A 12,788-nucleotide genomic window follows, 5' to 3' on the forward strand; every position below is an offset into this window, starting at 1 on the left:
AAAAAAAAAAAAAAAAAAAAAAAAAAAAAAAAAAAAAAAAAAAAAAAAAAAAAAAAAAAAAACTAAGAAATAGGGAGCAGCCGAAGATGATGACGTGGTGAGTAGGGCTTGGTTGTCGTGCCGTTGGCATGTGACATGGCACGTGCGCCTCAGTGTCACACGAATATTCCTCACCCGCAGCCTTCTATAATTCATATAATTTAATCATCAGCATTAATATATATATTTCTTCATATATCAAATATCTTACCATATGATTTGTCCAATATTTTTAACTCACACAATCTTCTATTCATTTATTTTATTTAATTGGATATTTTCTGAATGTGTAAATTATAATTTAAAATTTACAATCAAATCAAATATTTAAAGTTTATACATAAAAAATTATATATAACAGATTTAATTGAATTGAGAAAAAAAAAACTATTTAATTTTTTTAATTTTTAGTTCTTAATTTCCCCTAAAACAATTTCTCAATCTCTATGATTATTTTTTTTAATAATAATAAATAATATATTGTTCTTTATTCACATGAAACAGTAAATAAAAATTTATGCCGACAGTCTTCCAAGTTAATATGGTAACTTAAAATGCTTCCAAGTGCAATTAATTTCTTGCCAAAATCATTTAAATTTGTTATGATTTTATTTTAAATAAAATTAATTTTTTATATCTAATAAAACTCTATAAAATATTTAATATGTTGGAAAAATGAAAGTCGAAATCAAGTAGTGGAAGAGGGGAAAGAAGAATAAATTCTTTTTTGACTTTTTTTTTTCCAATAAATATAGAAATATACTTTTAAAGTTATTAAAAAAAAAAAAAAAAAAAGAATCCAGTGAAAATTTTGTGCTCCAGATCTCCCATGGTCTGGCCTTCTCACCGCCATTCTTTAAGTTCTTGGTAAACATCAGTCCTTTAAAATATAAATAAATAAATAAATAAAACTTTATTATACTTTTTTTATTTTTTCAAAATTAAAAATAGTATTTTTCTTTTACAATATTATATATATTTAGATGTTTAAATTTGCCTCCAGAACAAAAGGTATACAGGAGATGTATTCAAATTTAGTATCAAAATTAATATTTTGGTAATATATGGCGATAATAAAATTTAAAAAATATTTAGTACATAAATTAAAAGGTTGTCTAATCATTTTAAAATGAAGATGCTAAAATAAACATATATAAAAAAAAGAATAATTCCAAAAGCTGGAGAGGGGCCAAATGAAATTTAAACCCTTGATTATTTATTTATTCCTTTTTGGAACATGTTTTCTAAAATCATTCAAAAAAAAAAAACGTCACAAAAAAAAAAACGACGCCGCTTCGAGAATTTAACAAAATAATGAAGACTAAAAAGAGAGGAGTAAGAATGGAGTTTGAAGAACACGCGAAGAAACAGGCGCGTGGAAGGGCTTTGTTGTTGAAATCAGAAAAACCGCGACTAACAAAGAAAAAAAAAAAAAACCAGCGAATCGGCGCGGAGAGTGAACGAAGAGAAACGTGGAAGTCAAGAAGTGGGGCCCACAACAGAAAAGGAGCGGTGACGAGGAGAAGCCGATGCATAAAGAAATAGTCATCTGCTGACGTGTCACCACCTTCCCTCCTATTTTCCCGATTTCGGATCGCCACGCCACTCCTCCCCTCCTCACCTAACCCCCTACTCCTCCCTCGTTACCGTTTTAAATAAATAAATAAATAAAATTATTATTTTTTAATTTTAGATTTTATTTAATAGAATTAATTAATATATATTATTGATTTATAAAATCCGGGTGTAGTGAAGTCCATGGAGTGAATGCATTAAAACAGCAGAAGCGCCCAAATTCATTTCCCTTAAAATTATATAAATATTAAAAAGTAAATAAAGGATCTTTTGTGCATGCTACATATTATTTTAATGTTTTTCATTGTCATCTCCAACTTCGCCACATTTTTCATTTTTTTTATTTATAAATATTTACTGAAAATGATTTGTTGTCACAATATAACCAGTTATTATTATTATTTTAAAATATTTATTATTTTAATCCAAAGTTTTCAGCTTTCAAGAGTCAGATTTGGGAAAAAAAAACATTCACCCCTAACATGACCCTTCAAAATGAAAAATATTTTATATTATCTTTGATTAATCGTACCGTTAAAATTTTAATTTATAGTATTATTCTCAATTTTAAGAAATTGAAATTATAAGAAAATGATAACTGGATTATAAAACTAAAATTATAATTTTTAAAAAATAAATAAATCCAAATTACCCCTAAACTATATTCTAAAATTTATGAAATTTTTGTATTATTATTATTATAATTATAGAAATAAAAAATGATTGAAACCCACAAAATTATTGCCAAATCATGTATAATGGAAGAGAGAGTATAATTAAAAATAATAATAATATAAAAAAAAATTAAGGCGCGTGGATGAGTACGAACGAACCATACCAGTTTATAAAAACCGAACCGGGTTTGGGATTAAACGTGCAGCCTCTTCTCCTGTAAATGCGCGTACCATCCACTCGTTTGGAGCATCTCTCTCACTTTCTCTCTCTAGATTGTTGTTGCTCTCTCTACTCTCTCTGTATGTGTGCGCCTTTGTATGTCTTTTTCTCAATCTAACCCTCTGCCTCATCATCCCTCTCTTCCTTCTCCGCCGGCGCCTTCTTCTCGCTCCTTAAATTCTCCGCTTCCTCTTCCCCAAATCGCCGCATGAATTTCGATCCAACTCTCAGGTTCTGTCTTCTACTTCTTTTCTCTAAATCCTTCTTACTTCCTTCCTCTGTTTCTCTTTTTCAATCATTCATTCATTGCTTCTTGTTTCTCTTATTACCTTCTTTGAACTTCTGTCTATCTTCTTTGTGTTTGTTTGTTTCACCGGAATTGAGATTCTTTGTTCGTTCTTTGATTTGGGTTTATTTTATTTTTCCCCTGTTTTGTGTTGCTGGAAGTATGGAGGGCGTTGGGGTTTTAGCTTACGAGGAAGTTCCTGTCTGTTTCTGATGTTTTTTGTTTTTTATTTTTTTCTGAATTCGTGTGCCCTTCAACTGAAGTGGTTTGAATTTGATCTGGGGTTTGGTTTTTCCGTCTCTCTGGTCTTGAATTTCACATGCGTAAGATTGTTTTTTCTGCTGATTTATGTCTGGGATTTGTGAATTTTGTTGTGAAGCTCGGGATGCACTTCAACTAATCATGGGATGTTTTTCCTCTTCGTGATTGAGCTGCCTTTTATATGAAATGTCGACGAATCTACTCCTTTGGTCTCACTGTTGACGTGTCCTCGAGCGAGTTTATGTGTTTGAATTAAAGTGTAATGGAACAAGTGGGTTTTATTTGATTTTCTCTATTAGATTTTTGGAATCTGATTTGGGATTTTGTTTTTTCCCCTCTCTGGTCATTTCTGTCTGTCTTTTTTTTCAATTTGTCATGCATAGGAATGCCTTTTAAATTATGTTTCTGAAGCTCTTGATACAGTTTAATTAATCGCTGACCTTTTTTCTTTCATTAGTGATTGAGCTAACTTTATTTGAAATGTTGGCAAATCATTTCTTTTGATCTCACTGTTTCTTTTCTCCACCCTATCTTGTGAAGAAGAAAATGATATTCATGTCTGAAATTAAGTATCAAGATGTTCTTGATTATGGCTTACATCTGAAGAAGATTATCTGTCTCATTCATGTACAACACTATGTCAATCAAATGGTCGGTATATTAATTATGGCTCGTTGGCTGGGTGTTTGGTTCATTAATTTGCTTGTATTTGTAAGGTACTTCCGAGGATCCTTCTGCATGTATTTACTGTTCACTTATCAGTCTACTGTACTCCTTTTGATTTATTAGAAAATTTTGCTTATGACCAGTTGGGTTGTTTTTCATTGAGATAATAGCAATAGATAGAGCTGTGGAGTTTATTTAACATTCGGTATTAGCTTGTTTTTCATTTCCTGGCACGCCCCGTATAAACGATTTCATCTTGTGGTTGATCCTTTTTATCCCAAAAGGATTCAAGAAAGATTGTGCTGCTACATAAATTTTTTCTTTGGTTGATCCTAATATATACACTATTTGCTTGCTTTTGATATCCTCCGATTAGACGTAGGCATGCAAATATCTTTTGTCAGATTTGTCAAGAACCCATACATTACCAATGACTCTACAAATTGAAATGGTTGTTTATACCTTAATATTTCTCTGTCTTTGACATTATTCTGTTGTGTCCTTTTTGTTTCCCCTGTTGACTATGATGAACGATCGAGTAGGGGCTACGTTTTGAGAGAAATCTGTTATCTTTAGTAATATGATTCGTTTTTACTACTTTAATTATGCTTTGAATTGTTGTTGTTACAGGTTGTTTGATTACCAGTACGCCTCTTTTGAAGTTAGTTTGGTTGGATTCATCAGTATTTGGTGCATCTAATACGCTAAAGGGCGTATTGAATTTTAAAAGATGGACCGGTGTGACACTTCGGGATTTGTTAGTGGGGGCGGGATCTTCTTTTTCAGAAACCATTGATTCTAGTTTCTTAGCTTCTTCTTTGTTTTTTCAACATAAAAGAAATAAAATAAAACTAGTTCCATAGCTTTTACTTTTTAAATCCCGGAAGTCAGGCAGGCTGGTCTATTGCTATTAGAAGTCTTGGTACCAATATTTTAACTAAATTCAATGGGCTCAAACTTTCAGAACTTGAATTTTTCTGCCAATTATTCCTTGAATGTGCTAAATATTTTGGGAAAGTCTTTCCAAGATGGGAAAATTGGATCTGGAGACAGTGCAGATACCGTTCTGCGACTTGATTCTACTGGATCTTCAGTCCCTTTTCGGTCCATACCAAAGGGAATGAAGCGGAAGTGGAGTTCGATTGAGAAATCCATGGGTTGTCAGTCAGTTGGGTCTTCTTTGTCTCTTGGCCGATTCGTTCATTCCTCAAGTTCTTCTGACAGTAAAGGAAGTTCAGCAACCGCATGCACCAGAGTGTCTTCTGCTAAAGAAACTGATGAGGAATCCTCAATGGCACTTGATCTGGATTTTTCTCTCAATCTTGGTAATGATAAGGTAGCTAGCCCAAAAGAACCAGCCAATAAGTCGCTTAAAGTACAGACGGTTAAACCGAAGGTTGACTTGGAATTAAGTCTCTCTACTGGCCCATCTGAATCTGATGTCACTTCAATTTATCAGGGTTTTCCTTCATTTCAGTTGTCAATGGAGAAGCCATTTCCATTTGTAGAAACCTTAAACACAGATGATGGAGAAACATCAGGTTGTTGGAAGCCAGTAACTGCCCAACCAGTCGCACCTCCCTCGTTGAATCCTCAGGTTGGCTACATTTTTCACTCGGTTACTGAGAAAGTGGTTCCACCTGTCAATGTTCCAGACCTTTCCTCGAGCATTTTAACCATGCCAAAAAGCTCAGTCACCTGTACTTCCGGGATAACACAACAGCAGCAAGTACGCTTTAATCGTAGTAGTAATTCCAAGATATGTCAAGTTGAGGGATGTGGCAAGGGAGCTAGAGGTGCTTCTGGCCGTTGCATATCACATGGTGGTGGTCGAAGGTGTCAGAAACCTGGATGCCACAAAGGAGCTGAGGGTCGCACTGTATACTGCAAGGCCCATGGAGGTGGACGGCGATGTCAACACTTGGGTTGCACCAAGAGTGCAGAAGGACGCACAGACCATTGCATTGCCCATGGTGGGGGTCGAAGATGCAACCGTGAAGGATGCACTCGAGCAGCAAGAGGGAAATCAGGATTATGCATTCGTCATGGTGGTGGTAAGAGATGTCAAAAGGAGAACTGTACCAAGAGTGCAGAAGGCCTCTCTGGTCTTTGTATCTCTCATGGTGGTGGTAGGCGATGCCAAATGCCTGGGTGCACCAAAGGGGCACAAGGGAGTACCATGTACTGCAAGGCCCATGGTGGAGGAAAAAGGTGCACAGCTCCTGGTTGTACCAAAGGTGCTGAAGGAAGCACCCCATTTTGCAAGGGCCATGGTGGTGGAAAAAGATGTGGCTTCCAAGGAGGCGGCATTTGTTCAAAGAGTGTCCATGGTGGTACCAACTTCTGTGTGGCACATGGTGGGGGCAAGAGATGTGCTGTTCCCGAGTGCACGAAAAGTGCTAGGGGAAGGACCGACTATTGTGTGCGTCATGGTGGGGGAAAGAGATGCAAATTCGAAGGGTGTGGCAAGAGTGCACAAGGAAGCACAGATTTCTGCAAGGCTCATGGTGGAGGAAAGAGATGTTCTTGGGGTCATCCTGGGTCTGAGTATGGCACCCAACCCTGTTGCCCATGCAATTCATTCGCCAGGGGGAAGATGGGTCTCTGTGCACTTCATAGCGGTCTGGTGCAAGATAAGAGGGTTCATGGGGGTGTCTCACTTGGACCTAACACTCAGCAGCCTAATCTCAGCAAGACAGAGAAGATGAAAGACGTTGTTATGGAAGATTACATGAATGAAGATCTCATCATGGTACGAGGCAAAATGGGTCCAAATCTCGGAAAATATGCAGTCAGTGAAGCCGAAAAGCCATCAAAGTCAGTTCTTGTTCCCGAAGGTAGGGTGCACGGTGGAAGCTTGTTGGCAATGCTTGCTTGCAGCTCAGGGCTGGGCTCAAGCAGTAAAAACGCAGCTTCTGGTCAAGAGCAGCCAATGGAACATCACACATTGCCTCGTAGTTGGGTGTAAAGCAGCAATCTCAGCCTTCCTTATATGTCCATCTGGTGTTTAGGAGCATGGTCAGTCGGTAATGTTGGTCTCCTTCTCCTTATTTAGTATCTGTCAAATATAAAGCTTGTTATTTATTGGTCTAAATAGAAACACTTCTTAAGAGTGCTCTATATTGTGAAGGCAAATTCTACAGTATTGGGTTGTTGATTTGTTCTTTCTTGTATATATTCTTAGATAACGTATGTCGAACAGGCTATGAACACAGTTCAACAACCTGTAGGTTTGTTAATGTTGCCCTTCTGGTCATGGATAACCCCTTTTACTGTGTTCATCTTTTTATTCCTACTTTCCTACCTTTTCTTCTTTTGTTCATTACTCTTTCTTGCATTTTGTGGAAGGAAAACTTAGGGTCCTAAAGGATTATGCCTTTACAAATTAGAAGGGAATTAGAAGGAAAGGAAGAAGGGGTAACAACTTTCCATTGATGGAGACCACATGGCTAACGTTACATATCAAGAACTTCAGCTAATGATATTATCTTTGAACTTGGCCATCTTAGAAAGCTCATCCACGGTTTCGACCAAATAGTCGAGCCTAGCCACGAACTCGATGAGCAAGGAAGTAAAGTTAGCCAGTGACATGGCTGCAGTACTCTCTTGCTTCCTCATCCTCTGCAAAAACTCGACAGGAACACCCCCACCATCGTCGAAAACATCCATTTCCCTCAATGGCCATGAATGCTGCCTTCTCGACTGCTTCCTCACTAACTCAACGTAAGCCTCTGCTTGAGTCCCTGCAGCCACACCATGACTATTCTGCTGGATTAAACTCCTCTCCGGGCCATTGCCGTTGAGCTCGGCTAACAAGCTTGGAAGATCATAGAGGCTGTTCGACGGGGCAGTCGAGAGCTTGGACTGAAGCTTGGAAGAGAGGTCTAGGGAGTCACAAGTGGGAGTGAGGGGATAAGAGTGAGTGTGAAGGGCTTGTTGCAGCTTGTCTGCTGCAGTATGAACATTCTTTAGGAGATATATTTTGAGGGATTGTTGCATGTTGTTGATGTCTTTGCCCAAACCTCTCAACAGCTCCGCTGCTTGGTTTGCTGTTTCTTGGATCTCGGATTTGAATGTGATTCTGAGCTTATATGGAGCCTACAAAAGTTTGGTCACAAATTTTTAATTTTGTAAATTATGTTTGAGATTCAACATCGGTCAGAGAATGAAACATTCCTTATAAGGGTGTAAAAACCTCTCCTTAGCAGACACATTTTAAAACCGTGAGGTTGATGACGATACGTAGTAGACCAAAATGGACAATATCCGTTAGCGGTGGACTTTGACTGTTACAAATGGTATGTGTCAACGAGGACACTGACCCTCAAAGAAGGTGGATTGTGAGATTCCACGTCGCTCTTTTTCCTTCTAAATTTCATACTAAAAACACCGACAAGACTTGGAACAAAAGATGAAGCTGAGAGGATCAATATGATCACCTGGATTCGAGAGTGAAGAACACCATGAAGAGCCATAATTTCATAAGCACAATATCTCAAAACAGCTCCAACTTTAACATACTCCCCCCATGGATAAAAGAAGTGCCCGAATCTGCCGTGTGGCGGCTCCCATTTCGCGGATGTCGCCTAAAAAATGGTCATTTCCATTGGATTAGAAATTAAGAATCATAGTGTTCATAAGAAGAAAAAGGGTAAATTTTAGCGTACCAAAGCCTCAAACTTTGCAGAGGAGTTCAAGGTGGCTTTGCACTTCTTATAAGCTGGTTCGTCTGGAAATTCATCCATTACAGCCTTGGGAAGCTGTTGCCCAATGTTTGATCCCTCGTCCTCTAAATACTTGTTCACACATTCTGCCAAATTTGTAACATTGTTTTTGAAGTAAATGGGAGAATGTTAAAAGTTGAACCAAAAGTTCGAACCTTGGAGGGAATCAGCGAGGGAGTTGAAGGTGGCGACGAGGTCCTTGTGCAGCTGCTCGCCAGCCCAGATGGGGAAAACGAGGACGTTCACTAACACTGCAACGAATCCTCCGATGGCGATGGAGTAGAGGCGATCCATGGCAGTTCTCAGTGGGTTCCCCATTCGATAACCAGAAACAACTATCAAGCAGTATGTGAAAAGTATAACTCTGAACCCATACTCGTATGGAACTAGCGATGGCCATAGCTTCATGAATGATGTCACACTTCCTGTTCAACACACTTTCACATTACTTTAACTTTCTGTTAACTTATTGTGAGATTCTTTCGTCCATTATGGAATAGAACGAAACACCCTTTACTGGAGTGTGGAAAACTCTCCTTAACCCACGCGTTTTAAGGAGGCCTAAGGGAAAGTCCAAAAAGGAAAATATTTACCGGTGGTGGGGTTGAGCTGGTACAAATGGTATCAGAGTTAGACACTGGGCGATGTATCAGTGAGGAGGCTAAGCCCTGAAGGAGGTGGACATGAGGCAATGTGCAAGCAAGGACGCTGGGCGTGAAGGGGGTGGATTTGGATGGATCCCACACCTATTGGAGAAAGTAACGAATGTCGGTGAGGACACTGAGCCTCAAATGGGAGTGGATTGTGAAATCCCACAGACACAGGGCGATGTGTCAGCGAGGAGGCTAAGCCCTGAAGGGGTGGACATGAGGCGATGTGCCAGCGAGGAGGCTAAGCCTTGAAGGGGGTGGCATGAGGCGATGTACCAGCAAGGACGTTGAGCCCCGAAGGGGGTAGATTTGGATGGGATCTACATCGATTGGAGAAAGTAACAAGTATCGGCGAGGATGCTAGCCCCGAAGGGAGTGAATTGTGAGATCCCACAGACATAGGGTGATGTGTCAGCGAGGAGGCTAAGCCCTGAAGGGGGTGGCATGAGGCGATGTGCTAGTAAAGACGTTGAGCCCCAAAGGAGGTAGATTTGGATGGAATCTACATCGATTGGAGAAAGTAATGAGTGTCGGCGAGGATGCTGGGTCCCGAAAGAGAGTGAATTGTGAGATCCCACATCGATTGAGGAAGAGAACGAAACACTCTTTGTAAACATGTGGAAACCTTTACTTAACTGACACGTTTTTAAAACTTTGAGAGGAAGCCCGAAAGGAAAAATTCAGAAAAAACAATTATCTGCTAGCGGTGGGCTTAGGTAGACCGTTACACTTATAATTTAAACATTAAAGACGTAAACTTTGGTGAGAAAGTTACCAACTAGGAAAATGCTAATGCCAATGATAATGGGTTCTGCAATAGGGCCTGTGCGTAGAGCAAGTTGGGCAACAGCAATGGCCAAGATTCCAGCAAGCAAGCTTCCGAGCGCCCTATTGAAACCACGGTTGAAAGTTGCTCCTTTTGACAACAAAACCCCAAAAAACTTCATTACCATTATAACATAATATGCATTAAAATCATCAAAAGACAAAACGTGGGGTTTATGGATTGCTACAAACCAACGGTATATTCGAACATGATGGCTACAGTGATGATAGCCCAAATGATATTAGTACCAAACACATCGTAAGGTGCTCGAAAAAGTATAAGCAAAGACACTAAAACAACAGCCAACCCAACTTTCAATGAGAATAAAACTCGGTTGCTGTCTTCTTTGCAAAACCCCAAAACACTCCCTATTGAAGCTTTACATGAAGCTGCCAAGTTTTCAGCTTTCGCCCCTATAGGTTCGGGTTTTGTCGAGAAATCGATGTCTATAACGGTATTGCCTGTTTTTCCATTCATTCTCGACGTTTAGCAATGACAGTAGTCTTTTCTTAATGCAATATCAAGTTTGGAGCGTTTGTAAGGAAATTTAAAGGGCATGAGAAAGTGGGAAGACAAGTTATTGTTTGTGATGGCATGTAGAGGAAGATTGTATGTTTTGTCAGAAAAAGGATATTGATTTATAAGAGAGAATAATAATAATAATAATAATAATAATAATAATAATTATTATTATTATTGAAGGGGGAAATTGGAGAAGTAATGCATATGAGATGATAAGAAGATGCCTAAAAACTCAATAATGCTGCAAATATGGAGAATTAGAATCTAAGTTTTCATGCTATATTATTGCATGTGCATGGCTTCACAATTAATCTCTGTTTTTACTGGATCAACCAATGAGGACAATGGGAGAGTGACCAAAAATCTTGCAGACGAGCCTTTTATTTATTAGAAATGATAACTGTAACAATTTAAGTCTACCATTAGCTAATATTGTCTATTTTGACTCCTTACGTATTACTGTCAACCTCATAGTTTTATACCTTTATAAAGAATTTTGTTCACTTCTCCAATCGACGTAGAATAGCCTAGATCCATTCCCTCGACTCATCTTTCCCTCGCAATGACAGAATTTATTCTATTCACTTCTTGCAAGTTCTCATCAAAGATGAGGAAGATGAGACAGTGATGTCATGCTGGTTGGTGGAGGAAAGGGTATAATGTAATGAAATTTTGTCATGTCGAAGTCTAAAACGCTTAATTTTGTAAATGAATATGATTACGATTTTATACTCTTTTAAAAGTCGAGAAACAAAACACGTAATTTAACCTAGCTATTGGTATGTAGGCAGCTAGGGATGCATGGGAATACTTATTGACAAACACCATTCTCCCCTCCATTCAATATTGATCATCTTATTCCCAAAGAATATAAAGAATAGAACAAGTACGCCACAATAATACATAAAAAAAAGAATAGCCACCAAACTAATCTCTTTCACATCAGCATGATGTAATATTCGAAGCCTATTGCTATCAGATATTGTTTGTTTTGGATCCCATTTCTACATAAATACAAAATCTTTGAGTTTATGTTCGTTTTATGCTTTGGATTTTTATCCTTTTCTTTCGTATCTTTGAGAATGGATGCTTTTGGGATATTTTGTTTTGAGAGAGAAATTAGGGATAGAAGGGGTTTCACAAGTCTAGCTCAAAATCTTCGTTGAAACTGTTCTTGATTACCTTAATACATGAACATTATGTAGAGTTCAGTGGAATATATTCTTTGAACTGAGGGACATATATTCTATATGCTCATCAATATCAATTTTATTTAGGTTAAAAGCAAGACTATGTATAAAATTCCAAAACTTGGCATATATTCGGGTAAATTATTAACGTGCTCTACCTCACGTGTAAATTCTCAAATGTGAGGCTATTAGGCTATGATAGCAAATGAGGAAGAAGCTTGCTTTTCATTCGATAATCGCCTTCTAAGTAATAAATCGAGGTTTGACTCTCGGCAAACGCATTACTTTTGCAAAATAATTCTTTTTTTTTTCTCCTATTTTTTTGGCAAATGTATTACATCAGCTTTGCTTCCAACAATGTTTGTAGTCCAATGGTTAGGATAATTGCCTTCCAAGCAATAGACCCGGATTTGACTACTGACTAACGCATTACTCTTGCAATATAATTCCTTTTTTTTTTCTCCTATATATATATATATATATTATGTTAAAGCTCGACAAATGCATAACATCAGCTTAGCTTCCAATAGTGTTTGTAGTCCAACGGTTAGGATAATTGCTTTCCAAGCAATAGATTTGGGTTCCACTCCTCGTAAACACATTACATTTGCAAAATAAATAATTCATTTTTTTTCTCCTTTTTTTTTTTTTTTGATAAAGTTCGGGAAATGCATTACATCAGCTTGGCTTCCAATAGTGTTTGAAATCCAACAGTTAGGATAATTGCCTTCCAAGCAATAGACCCGAGTTAGACTCCCGACAAAACGCATTACATTTGCAAAATAATTCCTTTTTCTTTTCGTCCTATTTTTTTTTTGTTAAAGCTCGGCAAATGTATTACATAAGCTTGGCTTCCAACAGCGTTTGTAGTCCAACGGTTAGGATAATTGCCTTCCAAGCAATAGTCTTGGGTTTGACTCCTAGCAAACGCATTACATTTGCAAAATAATTCTTTTTTTTTTCCTCTTTTTTTTTTGTTTTTGTTAAAGCTCGGCAAACGCATTACATCAACTTGGCTTCCAACGGCGTTTGTAGTCCAACGGTTAGGATAATTGCCTTCCAAGCAATAGACCCGGGTTCAACTCTCGGCAAACGCAATACTTTTGCAAAATAATTCCTTTTTTTTTTCCTCTTTTTTTTTTTTTTTTTTTTTTG

General features: G+C 37.8%; 2 protein-coding genes and 2 non-coding genes across 4 annotated transcripts; 3 read left to right on the forward strand and 1 right to left on the reverse strand.

Moving 5' to 3' along the window:
• Positions 1-2,515: 2,515 nt before the first annotated feature.
• On the forward strand, positions 2,516-7,010 carry LOC111459286. The gene is made up of 2 exons (XM_023102111.1): positions 2,516-2,739; positions 4,352-7,010. The coding sequence occupies exon 2, from the start codon at positions 4,668-4,670 to the stop codon at positions 6,687-6,689; it is 2,022 nt and encodes a 673-aa protein (XP_022957879.1). The 5' UTR covers positions 2,516-2,739; positions 4,352-4,667; the 3' UTR covers positions 6,690-7,010.
• Positions 7,011-7,192: 182 nt separating this feature from the next.
• Positions 7,193-10,516, reverse strand: LOC111459287 (aluminum-activated malate transporter 9-like). Its single transcript, XM_023102112.1, has 6 exons — positions 10,113-10,516; positions 9,871-10,011; positions 8,601-8,870; positions 8,389-8,531; positions 8,161-8,307; positions 7,193-7,819 (listed from the first exon to the last, which is right to left on the reverse strand). The coding sequence occupies exons 1-6, from the start codon at positions 10,396-10,398 to the stop codon at positions 7,193-7,195; spliced, it is 1,614 nt and encodes a 537-aa protein (XP_022957880.1). The 5' UTR covers positions 10,399-10,516.
• Positions 10,517-12,493: 1,977 nt separating this feature from the next.
• On the forward strand, positions 12,494-12,565 carry TRNAG-UCC. Its single transcript has one exon. It is a non-coding gene; the product is annotated as a tRNA-Gly (tRNA).
• A 93-nt stretch (positions 12,566-12,658) lies between these two features.
• On the forward strand, positions 12,659-12,730 carry TRNAG-UCC. The gene has a single exon. It is a non-coding gene; the product is annotated as a tRNA-Gly (tRNA).
• The last annotated feature ends 58 nt before the right edge of the window (positions 12,731-12,788 follow it).

Source organism: Cucurbita moschata, unplaced genomic scaffold, assembly GCF_002738365.1.
Source record: "Cucurbita moschata cultivar Rifu unplaced genomic scaffold, Cmos_1.0 Cmo_Scf00022, whole genome shotgun sequence".
Taxonomy (NCBI): Eukaryota; Viridiplantae; Streptophyta; class Magnoliopsida; order Cucurbitales; family Cucurbitaceae; genus Cucurbita; species Cucurbita moschata.